The sequence below is a fragment of the Myotis daubentonii genome, chromosome 13 (assembly GCF_963259705.1).
Source record: "Myotis daubentonii chromosome 13, mMyoDau2.1, whole genome shotgun sequence".
Classification (NCBI taxonomy): domain Eukaryota; kingdom Metazoa; phylum Chordata; class Mammalia; order Chiroptera; family Vespertilionidae; genus Myotis; species Myotis daubentonii.
In genome coordinates this window covers 58,474,451-58,489,518 of record NC_081852.1, presented here as the reverse complement: position 1 = coordinate 58,489,518, position 15,068 = coordinate 58,474,451, and the positions used below count along the sequence as shown (strand labels likewise).

Genomic DNA, 15,068 nt, shown 5'->3' with positions numbered 1-15,068 from the left:
ATTTATTGGCGGAAAATAGTCGGCCCACGGGGCCACTTTGACCACCGGCCCCGGCCCTGGGGCCATCACATATGGTGTGGTTTAAATGTTAAAAACGGAGGAGCACGTGAGAAAAAACTGTTGGCAGCTCTGAGGGCCTGTAAAACTGTCTGAGCTACGGGAGGCTGGGCCTGCCCGCCAGGAGGTGGAGGCAGCCCTGAGAGGGGCAGGCAGCCTGGAGGGCCCAGACTGGGGGTCCACTGGCAGAGACTGGTGGATGAGGCTGGCCAAGTGGGGAGAGAGGGTAGCCCACAGCAGCCCTCGGATAGGCAGAAAGAGTCGGCGAGGCTGGGCAAAGAGCCCCTTCATCCTCGCTGAGATCAGCCAGGCCGCAGACCTGTGGGACGGGGCAGTGCAGCAGCGAGGGGGCAGGCTTGGGAAACAGTGCACCACAGGGGACCCAGGACTCCTGGGTCACCCCAACCCGGGCTCAACCCCAGCTGTGTGACCTGGGACAGGGGCAGCCCCTCCAGAGCCTCCCCACCCTTCCCTTAAGGCGGAGCCAGCAGAAGCACATCACACGGTGACAGCAAAGACTAAGTGAGACGGCGCCAGCACACAGTGGGTCCTCAATACATGAAGGCTGCTACTGTCTGCAGGGAACCCAGGCAGGTGGGCAGCCCCGAAGGGGCGGTGGAAGCTGCCCGCGCTGTTCCAGTAGCTGCGCCTGCCGCAGGCTCCTCCCTCCCGGCCGTGCAGCCTGCACACAGGCTGTCTGTCTCTCATCTCTCTCTGGAGGCGGAACTCCATCACAGAGAACATCGAGGTGGCGTCTGGCTCCGGTAGGCGCCCAGTCAGTGAGCTGTCATTCTGAAAGCCCCGGGGCGAAGGGGCTACTGTGGGTTAAACCCCTCGAGTCATGTGGACGCCTTCACAAGGGGCTGCAGGCTTTCAGCAGCCCAGCTGCCGCTGGAGGAGCTGCCGCTGGAGGAGCTGCTGGCCTGGATTCTGTCCACCTCCCACCCCCTGCCCCCCATCTCCCGAGTAGAGTCCACCAGGTACCTGTACATCCGGCTCAGGCTGCCCCAGCCTCAGTGCCGTCACCCACAGACACAGGCCCTGGGGCTAGCACCCCAGGTGGCAGGAAGGGACGGCCTTTTGAGTCAAGCTCATTAAGGATCAACTGATTAATACTCTTAGGTGGGTCAGGGGCCGCCTTTCTTCAGGGGCCAGATGTCCCACCCTGGGAGTCTCCACGCATCGTCCGCAACACACACCTCTCCCTGCCTAGAAGTGTCTCCTCTGCTTCTCGCTTGGCTCTTGTCTTGTGAACAACCTGTCCCTCCCGCCGTGTGAGCTGGGAGAGGGCACAGTCTGTGACTGTCCAGTTGGCAGGGACCCTCTGCGATGAACGGGTCAAGCCTCACCCGTTTTACAGCAAAGAACACTGAGGCCTGGGCAGAGGACAACCAAGGTCATGTTTCCTGACCTCCGTGCCTGTGTGTGGCCCCCCTGCCACACTGTGTGAGGGATGGACAGCCAGGACCCCATCACACAGGCCACGGTGCCTTTCCTCCACCAGCAGCCTGGACATGAGGAGCACGCTTCCTGGGGGGCTGGCGCCCACAGAGTCCGGGTCCTGGGGGGACGGGGGAGGTAGCTACCGCTGCCCACAGGGTGCAGGATGCACGCAAAGCTGTCTGCGTGCTGGTCTCATCGCAGGCTCTCAGGGCCTCCGGGAGGTGGTCTGGGGGGAGGGCCACTTTTCAGAAAGGGAGCCTGAGGCCCAGAGGAAACATGACTGCGTGGGTGGCAGAGCTGGGATGAAAACCCGGCCCCCAGGCCAGCTCCTCCGACATGGACGGAGAACACATTCATCTGTCAAACTGGGGGTAAGAAGACACCAGTTCCAGGGACCAAGGCCACCAGGACCCTGGGGGGATGGCAGGGGGTGGCACTGCCTTTCTTCCTTCAGCCACGAGAGGGTGCTCCTGAGGTGGGGTCAGGGCGGCCCCCCACCCTCCGTTCACTCCGGAACCTACTTCAGAATACTCTGCATTCTGTTATGTGTTCAACTGACATTGCCTTTGCCAACACAGCCTCGGCCACCCTCCTCCCCTCCCATCTCCTCCAAACCCTTCCCTGCCACATGGACCCTCAAACCACCTGCTGGCCTGGCCTGGGCACCCGTCGGTCCTGCCAGGCATGGGCATTCTCTGGGGAAGGACGAAGATCCTGGATCTCTGGGGACCCATGGCAGCCACACGGCCCAGCACAGGTCTGGGGGCCCATATTCCTGGATCAGGCCCCCTAGTCCTCCTGCTGTGGGGTGTGGGCGGCCTCTTACCTTAGGGGTGAGGTACTTGGTCATAATTTCCTTCCCTTTTTCTCCCAGTTTTTCATCTGGAGTAACTTCATATTCTGCCTAAAACAGAAGGAGGAAAAGGGCAGTAAGAGATTTGCTCAGGAGCGTCTTAAAGTGACAGAACCTTCGGGGCCCCAGGAGAGGGCTCCCTGGAGTGGCCCATCCCCTCCTGCAGGCAGGGAGCTGAGGCCCAGGGGGGGCAGAAGGCCCGGCATCCCGTCCAGCCTGCTCTGCACCATCGTGGGCACGTGCCTGGGACAGCGGCTTTCCCTCGGGCCGCACATCAGAATCCCTGGTGAGCCAACACCGGTGCTCGGGCCTCACCCACCCCACCCGAGTCAGACCTTCTGGCGACAAGGGCCGGGCATCCAGGCAGCTGAGGTTGAGATGCCAGGAAGCCGGGCTGAGAACCACCAGCACAGATAAATCAAAGGAAATCACTGGAAAATAACAAGCCACCGGAGTGGGAGGCCCGCCCCCGAGAGGCTGCCTCTGGTCACTCGGACCTTCCAAGCTGGGTGACCTTAGACAACTTCCGTGACCTCTATGAAATGCACATGGAAAAAGCACGGGCTCGTGGGGTGCCTGTGCAGCTAGAACGTGAGAAAGCTATTAGCCCAGAGCTGGGCACCTAGTAAACACCCAGTTAACAGTTGCCATAATGATGGCCATTGTTCGGATTACACTTTGCGAGAGAAAACAATAATATGGGTGCCTTATTAGCCATCTTTCAGCTTACAAAGTGAGCACACAGAGGTTTTTCAGATGCTCGTATCTGAACCTCCAAAGAGCCCAGGAAATGAGTGGGAGGGCAGAGGCTACCCTTACCCCCCCTTCACCTGCCTGTGAAGAGCAGGGGCGGGGAGGGGGGTTCAGTGGAGTTGCCCGGGGGAGGTGGCAGGGCTGGGACTTGGACCTCCCAGCCCAGAGCGCTTTCTCAGCACCACCAAGGAATTTAGAACTCGAGGCGGCAGACCAAGCCAGTGGGCCCCAGCCCTGACGAAGCGAGGCCTCTGACAGGCGGCCTTCGTATTTCCCTTGACCCCGAGGGGCTCCGTCACTGCCCAGGGCGCCCTTGCCAAGTGCATAAGGGCCTGGAGCTGACAAGAAGCCTGGGTGAGCTCGCCTGTCTCCTGTGGACACGGAACTGATTACAAGTTGTTTACAACCATTTCAACATCTCCCACTCCAGGATTTGTCAATCTCGGCCCCAAAGCACAGCTATTTCAGAGGAGACAGAGATGATGACATCAGCACAGACGACCGAAACTCACCCCCGCTCCCCCTCTGCAGAGTTAGATGCCCCAGACCTTCCCACCAGGTTCCAGGCAACCTCTGGACCCCAGGTCTAGGGCCAGTTTCTCCCCAGACCCTCCCAGAAGACCCTCCCAGAAAAGGGGAAGCTCGGGCAGCACTTGGGATGCCCACAGAGGCAGCCAGGCACATTTCCATCCAAAGTGAGTGAGTTTCCGCTCGTGACCATCTCTCTTCTAATGGAGGATCAAGATACAGTGATTTTCTCCAAGGAAGGAACATGGACACTACGCTCATTTGAGTCACAGGACTATGGATGGTGGGTCTGGAAGGAACCCAACCTACTCGCTCTACAGAGCTGGACACGAGGCTCAGAGAGGTCAAGGCCTGGCCTAAGGTCACACAGCTGGTCGCAGCACAGCCAGCACAGAGCACCGTCCTCCTGACCTCCGTGGGCCGCCGGCCTCCGCACCTCTCTGCGAAGGCCAGTGCCCCTCACCATTGGGATGAGCCTGGTGGGACGGGTCATGTCTTGATGATCTGACTCATGATGTCTTGAGACCATTTAAGGAGAGAAGGTAGCTCTTTCTTCTTGAGTTTTTCCTGTTACCTTCTCCCTCTATGCTCCCCAACAATCCCCCTAACTGATACTCATGTGAGCACACACCTCCATGGAGTAGATTATAGACTCACCCTGAGAAGTGGGTATTCTTATTCCCAATTTACAGATGAAGAAACTGAGGCTCTCAGGGGCCAAATACGACTAGTTCAAATACAATTAAGCCGGCAAGCAACAGGGCTGGGAGCTGAGTCTAGAGTGCAACTGGCCACCCCCCACTATTCCAGGGTGAAGGAGAGAAGCACCCCGTGTCTGCTGCTCTGGATGCCCCACCTAGTGGTCTGGCACCATGGGAATGTACCCAGACTGCTTTGCAAGGCTCAGACCACCTTTTGGGGTAACTCAAGCCCATGCAGAACCTGGGGTTTGCACTGTCCCAAAATACATCTGTGACGGCGGCTCTATTTAACCTCCTGGAGGCCTAAGACTCACTCATCAGCCTCAATAACCGGCTGAAAATATTCTTGCTCTAGGTACTGAAACCCACGTGAAAACAAAATAACATCACTTTCAGGTCAGCTGCCTCCCAGCAGAGCCTGGCTGGGCGGCGGGGCGCCGCTGTTCCACAGGGAGGCAGCCGGGAGCATGCGGGGACAGGCATCCCGGCCCGGGATCAAAAGGCCTTTCTCCGAGAGTCCACGTCAGGTCACCACCACTTGAAGAGCATTTGTGTTGGGAGGCAGAACACCAACCGGCGGCTTCCAGGGCGCTTTCCACGCTGATTAAGTCACCTGGAGTGACAGGCCCTGTCTCCACAGTGACACCCCCCCCCCCCCACACACACACACCGGGAACGGCTCATGGGAGACACGTCTAAGAGGCCACCTGCAGAGAGGAGGCACCCTGGCAGCTCCGCTGTGGGCAGAGCTCAGGCAGCTCCCACTACCTGAGGCGGGGACCCCCCGGAAACCCACTGCTGTGGGCACACCTTTGCCCAGGGAGTGGTCAAAAACTGCAGAAATCACCCTAAACCAGAAAACATAAGCAGCAGAGAAGAGGTTGGGCTGCCAGCCTAGACCCGTGGTCAGCAAACTGCAGCTCGCGAGCCACATGCGACTCTTTGCCCCTTGAGTGTGGCTCTTCCACAAAATACCACGTGTGGGCGCGCACGTACAGCGCGATTGAAACTTCGTGGCCCATGCGCAGAAGTTGGTTTTCGGCCTGGGCGAGTCTATTTTGAAGTACTGTTGATATTTGGCTCTGTTGACTAATGCGTTTGCCAACCACTGGCCTAGGCCATCACAATGAGAGCCGGCAGGGAAAGGGCAGCCACAATGGCTTCAGTGACAAGAGAGGTAACCACCCCAAGGATGCCCCCATGACCTCCATCTGTCAGCTCCCTCCTATCAGAGAGGGTGCTGGGACTTGTCCCCACCCCTACAGAGGGGACACATACCATCCTCTCTGCTGGATGCCCATCGGAAACCTGCTGCTGCCCACAGCTCCACCCTAACAGCCAGCGCCCCGAAGAGCACCTAGGCCAGTCCACGCGGAGGGCGTTTCTCTTCCCCAGATACATCCAGGTGCCCACCGACAGAGGCGCCTGCTCTTGGCACTGCGGTTTATGCCACAAGCGAGTGCCCTGTGGGAAGATGCTGCTCCAACACAGAGCAAAATGCTACCCTGTGTTGAAGGCGAAGGGGACTGTGTATGTGCCTGCGGCTGCCAGAGAGAATAAACACCCGTGTGCACCCTCGTTGATAAGCTAACGGGTCACTCTCCTGGCCTGTTCCTACTGAGCCACCGACCTCAGAGGACACTGGTGAAATAGGTCCTCTCTCATAAGACACGTTTCCCTCGGAGGGTGTTTAAGAGCTGGTAGGAAGGGATCTGCCACGTTTTCAAAGAAACTGGTTTAAAGAGCAGAGTCAGCCTGGCTGGCGTGGCTCGGTGGTTGTGCATTGACCTGTGAACCAGGAGGCCACAGTTCAATTCCTGGTCAGGGCACATGCCTGGGGTTGTGGGCTCGATCCCCAGTGTGGGGTGTGCAGGAGGCAGCCGATCGATCTTTGATATTTCTCTCTCTCTCTCTCCCTCTCCCTCCCCCTTTCTCTCTAAAATATAAATATAGGGAGGGAGGCAGGGAGGGAGAGAGGGTGGGGGGGAAGAGAGAGAGAGCGCGCGCGCGCTGGATGGACCTCTCTCGGCCTCTAGCTTTAGCTGCACCTCCTTCTCCCGGGAGACCTTCTCATGCCCCGACAGGAAGGTGAAGTCAGAGATGCTATGAGGTCTGGCCACCTCCGGCCTCTAATTACCGATGTGGTCAGCTTTTCCAGAGTCCTCACAGCAGGGACCAGTGACGTGCTGGTTGGCAGCGCTGCTCACCATGGCCCTTTCTGGAGAAATACCCGCTCTGCCCACGTTGGCCCTGGGGGCCTGCCTGTGCTGACCATGTGGGCTGGGGGAGGGGGACTCTCCACTTGCCCCTCCAGAGCCAGTCCCCACCCTGCTGCTGGCTCCCCCGGCCTGGACACCATGGTTCTTGCACCTCCCCACCCCCTTTAAATAAATATATATTTTTATTGATTTCAGGGAGGAAGGGAAGGGAGAGAGAGACAGAAGCATCAATGATGAGAGAGAATCATTGATTGGCTGCCTCCTGCACTCCCCCACTGGGATGGAGCCTGCAGCCCGGGCATGTGCCCTGACTAGGAATCAACCATGATCCTGGTTCATAGGATGATGCTCAATCACTGAGCCACGCCAGTAGGGCCCTGCACCCCCTTTTGAAGACACAGCTCCGCGTGAGCAGACGGTTCTTGGATCTGAGGAGCCCACTTGGGTCTGGGTCAGGACAAGAGAAAGACGGGAGGGAGGAGTGGACCGCTGGCCATGCTGGGTATAGACTGAGAAGCAGGAGGAACAGCCGAGGCCTCACCCACCCGCTGGCCATGCGTGTGAGTTGGAAACAGACCAAGGTGACAGATGCCTGTGGCCCCAGCATCTTGACATAACTTTTGAGAGATCTGGAGCCAGCAGCACCTCAGTAAGCCATTTCCAATTTTTTTTTTTTTTGAAATTCTTACATTGTTTTATTGTGATGAAAAACATACAATTTTCCATCTTTTTTTAAAAAGAAAATTATAGTTCACATTCAATATTATCCTATATTAGTTTCAGGTGTGCAACATAGTGGTTAGACAATCATATACTTTACAGAGTGGTCCCCCCGGTATTTCAAGTACCCCCTGGCCCATACATAGCTATTACAATATTATCCCTCCCCCCAGCACATGCCCTCACCCCTTAGTGTCCATGTCCATTGGTAATGCTTATATGCATGCATACAAGTCCTTTGGTTATTACGTATGTGTCCTTATTACCACTAAAAAAGATATTTCTATTGATTTTTAGAGAGAGAGGAAGGGAAAGGGAGAGAGAGACACCAATGTGAGAGTAGAACATTGATCGGTTGCCACTGGGAATTGAGCCGGCAACCCTGGCATGTGCCCTGACCGGGAATTGAACCAGCAACTTCTCGGTGCATGGGAAGATGCCCAACAGAGCCACACCAACCAGGGCAAGTATGTCCACTTTGTTGTGGTCGTTAATCCTCACCCGAGGACATTTTTCCATTGATATTTTAGAAAGAGTGGAAGAGAGAGGGAAAGACACAGAGAGAAACATAACTGTGAGAGAAACACATCAATTGGTTGCCTCCTGCACATGCCCTGACTGGAGCTGGGCTGGGGAGGAGCCTGCAACCAAGGTATGTGCCCTTGACCAGAATTGAACCCGGGACCCTTTGCTCCACAGGCTGACACTCTATCCACTGAGCCAAACCGGCTAGGGCAGTGATGGCGAACCTTTTGAGTTCGGCGTGTCAGCATTTTGAAAAACCCTAACTTAACTCTGGTGCCGTGTTACATATAGAAATTTTTTGATATTTGCAACCATAGTAAAACAAAGACTTATATTTTTGATATTTATTTTATATATTTAAATGCCATTTAACTAAGAAAAATCAACCAAAAAAATGACTTCGCGTGTCACCTCTGACACGCGTGTCATAGGTTCGCCATCACTGGGCTAGGGCAACTATGTCCATTTTTAAGAAGTCCATGGCAAGACCCCATTGGCCTGTGCAGGTTAACACTAACCTGGAACCCCTTCTGATCCCATGACCAGACCAGCTGGGCAAATCCTCTTTGCCCTCCAGGAGCCAAATCCAGCCATAGCCCCCATTTAGGTCACTGACTCTATGTCTCGGTGGGAAGGGGAGGAGGAGTCCGTCTCAGGTTCCCAGGAGCCCCTCGACAAGCACGGCGAAGGCTGAGTTACCCTGCGGTCTAAGGAGGCGCACAGACAGTTCTGCTGCCCCCCCAGCACCAGGGCCCCTCTAAAGCAGCCAGTCTCCCGCGGACTCGACACGCGCAGACGTCGGAACTGTGCCTAGGACCAGCCTTTCCCGAGGGTGAGGTCAGAGCCCGACAGGACGGGTTATTTTTAATAAACTCCACTTGGCAGGAATTCAGGCAAGAGATGGGCACGGTGAGGACAGCGCTGGCTGAGCCAGGGGGCACTGGGCGGGATGTGACACTCAGGACAGGGCCACCCTCTCCCTCCTCGGAGTTCCTGTCCGGATGGAAGGAAAAAAACCACGTATTTCAGACAAGCATCACGCCAGCCCTGGAAAACTCAATAAAGGCTTCGTGCGTAAAAGGTGTTTCCAAAGGCCGGCCACTTGACGTCAAGATGGGCGATGAAAAGGCCTCGCTAATTCCCAGGGATGCAGACAGGACGCAGGGGTTCGGGGCGGCCTCCCTGAGTGGCAGCTTGGTCAGGGAGTGCGTAAAAAGCATCTGTCATGTCGACACCGGGAGCCACGCTCACATCTCCTTTCCAACTGAAAAATCCCCGGTGCCGGCCCAGCCACAGGGAGCGTCCGCATGACGAGAATGAGCATGGGCATCCACGGGCTGTTTTCTTCTCCTCAAACTGACTGTGAGCATCTAACGAGACCCGCGGCTGGAAAATTCCACTGGCTCCTGGGTTAGCCTCGCCTGCTCCACCTCATCAACCCTAGACAGGTCCCCCAGCTGCCGACACTCCGTCTTTCCAAAAGGGGCGCCTTGGTCCAGGGCTCGCCCTGGGGTTTCGTGTCCTCTCCATCCACATGCCCCTCCTTGGTGAGCTCACCCGGCCCACGGCTCCAAGTACCAGCTGCATGTGGACAACTCCCCAGTTCCTGCTTCCAGCCCAGACCCTTCTCACAAAGTTTAGACTCGAACACCCTCCTCCCCTAGCACATCTCCACTTGGATGTCTGATGGGCGTCTCTAGCTGAGTGTACCCCCCAAATGAGCCTCCCTCAGCTGCCCTCTGACTCCATCCTCCCAGTGGCTCTGGTCAACACCTTTAAGTCATCTGCACGTCTTCTCTCTCCCCCCTCCCCCCCCCCCCCCAATACATCAGAAATACTATGAACTCTTGCCCTGGCCAGGAGGGCCATCTTGTACATCAAAAGGTTGTGGGTTCGATCCTTGGTCAGGGTGCATACAGGAGGTGGCTGATCGGTGTTTCTCTCTCTCTCTCTCTCTCTCTCTCTCTCTCTCTCTCTCTCTCTCTCTTCGTCTCTCTCTAAAAATCAGTTAAAACATATCCTTGGGTGAGGATTAAAAACAAAAGAAATACTGTTAACTCTGCTTTCAAAACATGCCCCAAATCCAACCGCTCTCACCACTGCGAGATGCTGCCACGTGCCTGTGCCACCATCAGCTCTCACCTGGACTGCAGCCGCCTCCAACCAGAGCTCCCAGCTCCCGCCCCGGCCCCTCAGAGCCTGTTCCCAACACAGAGTCAGAGAGTCCTTTAAAAATCTACGTCAGACCACGCCACTGCTCTGCTCAGAACCCTCCAGTGGCCCCATGTCACTCAAAGTTCTTCAGTGGCACAGGTCTGGCATGACTGACACCTCTCTCTCCTGGATCCCTTGGCCCTGCCCCCTCCACTCCAGCCCGGACCGAGAGACTTGACCATCTTGGCAAGAAGGAGCCACCGCCAACAGGGGGCAGCGCCAGAATTCAGGGCCCAGAAAGACCAGGGGAGGTCGAGGACGAAGGGGCGGGCAGGGCCTGTTGGTAGAAGGTCTGGTACGTCAGTTTCAGAACTCGGACTGTATCCTGGGTGTCAATGCTTCCCAACCCCGGACACGCAGTGCAGTCGGGAAATGTTAAAAAGGCCCCGCGGCCCCAGTACCATTCCCCAGTAAGAGGAGCCAGGGCTCCTGGGAGAAACGATGAGCGCTAGGTGAAGGGCAGGAAGCACACCAGACGAACTGCGACACCACATGGCAGCCAACGGCCAGGAGGCCGCCCGCGATCACCGTGTCCTCCAAGGGCTCAGAAGCCCATCTGAGGGGCTCCCACTGGCCAATGAGGAGACCATGCCACCCCAATAAAAACCGTGACTGCTGTGCATCAGAACGCACCACGTGAAGGCCACACATGTCACACTCAGGCTGGTTACTGCCAGTGAACCGATGGGTACTTTGAAAACACAAAAACAGGAAAGGAATAACGCACTTCCTGTATGAGCTTTACCACTGGGTAACCAGGGAGTCATCGAATGTGTTTCCTAGTTAGCAAATGAAGGGACGACAGACTCAGAACGTCGCCATGGTGTCACCCCTCATTCATCAACAGATGTGGGTACTGAATATCACCACTTTATTTTTTTGTTGTTAATCCTCACCAGAGGGTACTTTCCATTGATTTTTAGAGAGAGTGTAAGAGAGAGGGAAAGACAGAGAGAAAGAAACATCGATGTGAGAGAGAGACATTGATGCACGTGCCCCGACCAGGGCCAGGGATGGAGCCTGCAACCAAGGTAGGTGCCCTTGACTGGGATCGAACCCGTGATCCTTCGGTCCACAGGCTGACGCTCTATCCACTGAGCCAAACCGGCTAGGGCTGGGTGCTGATTATCAATGGCTGCTGCCTTCTCAGAAAGAAAGACAACCAGAGAGTGTATGTCCCCTGACAGAGCAATGCGAAGCCATTATGAAGTCAGTCCCCCCACCCTCCAGTTGAAATGGGCCTGATTAATGATCAATTTACAAGAAATACAGAGGAACTTATTACATGACACATGGGGACGAGTGCGCAGAATTCCGACCACAGAACACTCTCCTGGATGGACGAGGGAGATGGCTATAAACTGCTAAAACATGCATTTATAAAATAGGAGAAAGCCAGACATGGGAATACTGACTAATAGTAGATAATAGGGAAAAATAATATTTGAGTTATGGTAATGGCATTGCGGTTATATTTTTGTTAAAGAGCCCTTATTGTCCAGAGACACATCTGAAATGTTCACAGATAAAATAATAAATGTGAGATCTGCTACAAAACGCTACAGAGGAGCGGAGGTGGGTGAAAAAAGATTGGCCTTGAGCTCATGATTGTTGAAGTGGGGTGAAGGATGCGTGGGGGCTCATTACACCATTCCGTAGACTTTTACCTTTATAGCTTGAAATTTTCCATAATGAAAAGCTATGAAAATACTGGGCCCCGCCCCCCCAGAGAAACACATTAATGAGTCTGGGCTTCAGTGCGAGCGCTGGTATTTTTTTAAGGCTCCCGGGTGTTTCTGCTGCTCAGCCGAGGTTGAGAATGCTGCAATCGCTTACAGGAGACACGCAGAGAGCCTGCACTAAGACCAAGACGGAGGCCATGGAGGGGAGGGGACTGGTCTGGGAGGGTTAAGGAGCCCAGCACAGGGTCCTTGATCAGGTCGGGAAGGGATGAGGAAGAAGGAGAGGTCAAGGACAATGCAAAGGATTCAGGCGTGGGTGACTGGGGTGCTGGTCACTGGCCCAGGGAACATGTCAGGGCTGGTAGTTTGGGGGCCTGGGGAGAAGTTCTGGGTGTTTGGGAGACGCTGACATTGAGGGGCCCATGTGACTTCCAGTGGAGACAGTCAATGGGCAGTTTGGTTTGTGGGTCCAGAGAACCACAGCAAGACCTGGAAGAAGACACAGAAACCCAGGCCCCCTAAACCAAGACAGAGGTCGGGATGGCTGCAGCCAGTAGAGAAAATCTAGGGGCAGAGGCCAGGTGGAGGTGGCCGCCTCCCTGAGCAGGTCTGAGGAGCCCCTGCACATCCCCTCCTCCAGGCCTCCAGGCGCATCTGTTACACAGGTGAGCGACCAGAACAGGTGCAGGAGGCCCCCGTGGTGTGAATCACGGCCACGTGTGCCAGCAGCAGTCAGATCAGCTTGAAACTGCCAACACACACTCAATGCCCAAACACGTGCTGGATGCCTGCGTGGGCGGGCTCTGTGCGAGGCAGGGGTGACCCGGAGCCAGGGTCCTGGCCTCAGGGAGCTTGCTTTCTAGTGGGCGGTCGGCAGGAAACAAGTCCCCGCACACGAGCTTTGGAATTACCACACAACTGCCCCGTGTACAGCCGTGCACTCCCAGGCTCCCGGAATCAGGGAGCTGACAGGGCCTCACGTTAAAGCAGCAGGAACGGAGGCCCAGCGGGGAGGTGGCCACCCACGGCCGCCAGGGGTGCAGACCTGGAGATGACACAGCACTCTGAGCGGAAGTTTCTGGAGCAGCCATTTTATTTGCCGCAGGCTTCTAAACCATGTGGCCTAGCGTTTCCTTTGGACGAACACGATCGCTGATCACCGAGGACCCAGGACCCTCCTCCCCCCAGGACCAGGGACTTACCACTGAGTCCAGAAACTGAATGTAACACTCCAGCCCAGGCCTCGCTTCACAGAACTGCCGGAAAAGCAGCCTCCCGATCGGCTGCTTGTCACATAAGCTGCAGTAGTCTCTGTCTGGAGACAAGAAAAGAGGAACGCGGTGAGCCCCAGGAGAGGGCCGGGCCGGGCCGTCCCACCCACCCCACCTGGAAGTAATGCCCCGGGTGGGTGGAGCCAGGTGCCTGGCAAACTCTCAGGAGCCCTTATGTGTCCCCAGGCCCCGCAGGCGCAGAGAGGACAAGGTCAGTGCCGAGGAAGCTGCCAGTGATGGCCCAGCCTCCACTCCCGGCCCACTCCCCTTGCCGATGCCCTGGTTTCTGTATGGAGATGCCAGCAGTTCTGGGGACTATGACTGCCCCGGCTGGCCATCAGCATGTCACATCCGCTGGTGAAAGTGACTGGATACCGGTGGCAGGCATGGCACCCATGCCAGTAAAACCAGAGTGAACCACAGACTGCCTGGCACGTTGAGCAGAGGTGCTTTCTCTGCCTGTGGATGGGGTGCGAGGGGCGAGGCCAGAGCCTGTGTGGAGTTCTTGACCCTGGGAAGGAAGTGGCTGCGAGGACCAGGCCGACTCACAGAGGAGGCCAGAACTGGGAGAATTACAAGTAGACTTGGGGCCTGGTGGTGCCATGAGGCTCTGGATCAAACCGTGCCTGCAGCCCAACCATATCTTGAGGCACTTACTAAAGAGCCTTGCTTGGGGGGGGAAAAAAAAGGTAATTACTTGTAATTCAAAGCATTCTAATGAGTACAGCAAAAAAACTTTTATTTTTGTCCAATTGGAGCAAAGCCAGTCTTGGGATGTTTCAAATTATGAAAAGCCTGCTTTTTCCAGCGGAGGCGCTAGAGGCACAGAGACAGAAAGTGGCCAGCCCTCGGCCACGCCGTCGCCACGCAAGGCCTCGCCAATGACTTGCCGTGTGACTGCAGGAAGCTCACTTGCCCTCTCTGGGCCTCAGTCTTCCTCTGAAAAATGAAGGCCCGTGTGGGACGTGAGATGGAGGTTGGGGAGGGGGTGGGGGTCCCTTCTCGGCTCTTCCTGCAATGACTACCAGAGGCTTCCTCAAGGGCTGAGGCCCTGGCCATGAGCCTTCTCGAGCGAGCACTGTGAATTTGTCTTCGCCCCTGCAGCTGTGCAGAAACAGTCAGGAGATTTCATGGGGAACCAGGAAGCGGGCTGAGTTAGACCTGGGTTAGGGGCTACCTGGACAGGAGGAATGACTGTCCTTGCCAACTGCAGAGGAGGAGCCAGGATGTGGGGTTTCTCTGGAGATGGGGACTACAACGGGAGAAACGAATACAGCCATCATTTCCATGCACGAAGAGCTTAGCCACGGGCAGTTCGGGAGGCAGGGGGCTGTGAGCATGGGTTATGGAGCTAAACCGCCTGGGTTCAAATCTCAGCCTCACTACTTCCTGCCTGTGTGACCTGAGAGAACTCACTGGACAGGTTTATCCTTCGGTTTCCTTATCCGTAAACTGGAAACAGCAATGGTACCCAGTCCTGCGACCATCACGAGGACCAAATAAGACAACGCGGAGAAAGGACTCAGGCCAGAGGCTGGCACATAGCAAATGCTTAATAAACCACCTGCTGTCATCACGGATGTGGCTTTCCGGTCTGCGCCATCTCCCTTCCCCTAGGGCCGTGGTCGGCAAACTGCGGCTCGCGAGCCACATGCGGCTCTTGGCCCCTTGAGTGTGGCTCTTCCTAAGCCTTAGGAGTACCCTAATTAAGTTAATAACAATGTACCCACCTATATAGTTTAAGTTTAAAAAATTTGGCTCTCAAAAGATTTCAATCGTTGTACTGTTGATATTTGGCTCTGTTGACTAATGAGTTTGCCGACGGCTGCTCTAGGGAACCGGTCTGTAAGAACCCAGCCAGCCCTAACCAATCAGAGCCCCCTCCCCTATTGCCACACGATAGGTTCCCTGGCCTGAGTGGGCCTTGGTGTCCTTCCAGGGTTTTTGCTAGAACTTTGCTAGATACTTGCTCCTCTCCGGGTGACAAGGCTAAGGGAATGGTCGCCCCAGAGCTGCCACAACTGTCCCTCCCACAGGCAGTGAGCCCACGGAGAACGAAGCCAGCACAGGGGAGAGAGCCGAGTGAAGTGAGAAACCTGGTG

General features: G+C 56.0%; 1 protein-coding gene across 4 annotated transcripts in view; it reads right to left on the bottom strand.

The window, feature by feature from the left end:
• The window catches only part of GRK5 (G protein-coupled receptor kinase 5), a 179,557-nt gene that overhangs the window by 38,461 nt on the left and 126,028 nt on the right, over positions 1–15,068 (bottom strand). For 3 of the 4 annotated variants that reach the window (XM_059661603.1, XM_059661604.1, XM_059661606.1), the window contains 2 exons: positions 12,898–13,010; positions 2,327–2,404 (listed from right to left, as the gene is read on the bottom strand). In XM_059661603.1, the coding sequence (XP_059517586.1) occupies positions 2,327–2,404; positions 12,898–13,010 (191 nt within the window). The remainder of the gene's footprint in view (positions 1–2,326; positions 2,405–12,897; positions 13,011–15,068) is intronic. The other variant, XM_059661607.1, reaches the window with a different exon arrangement.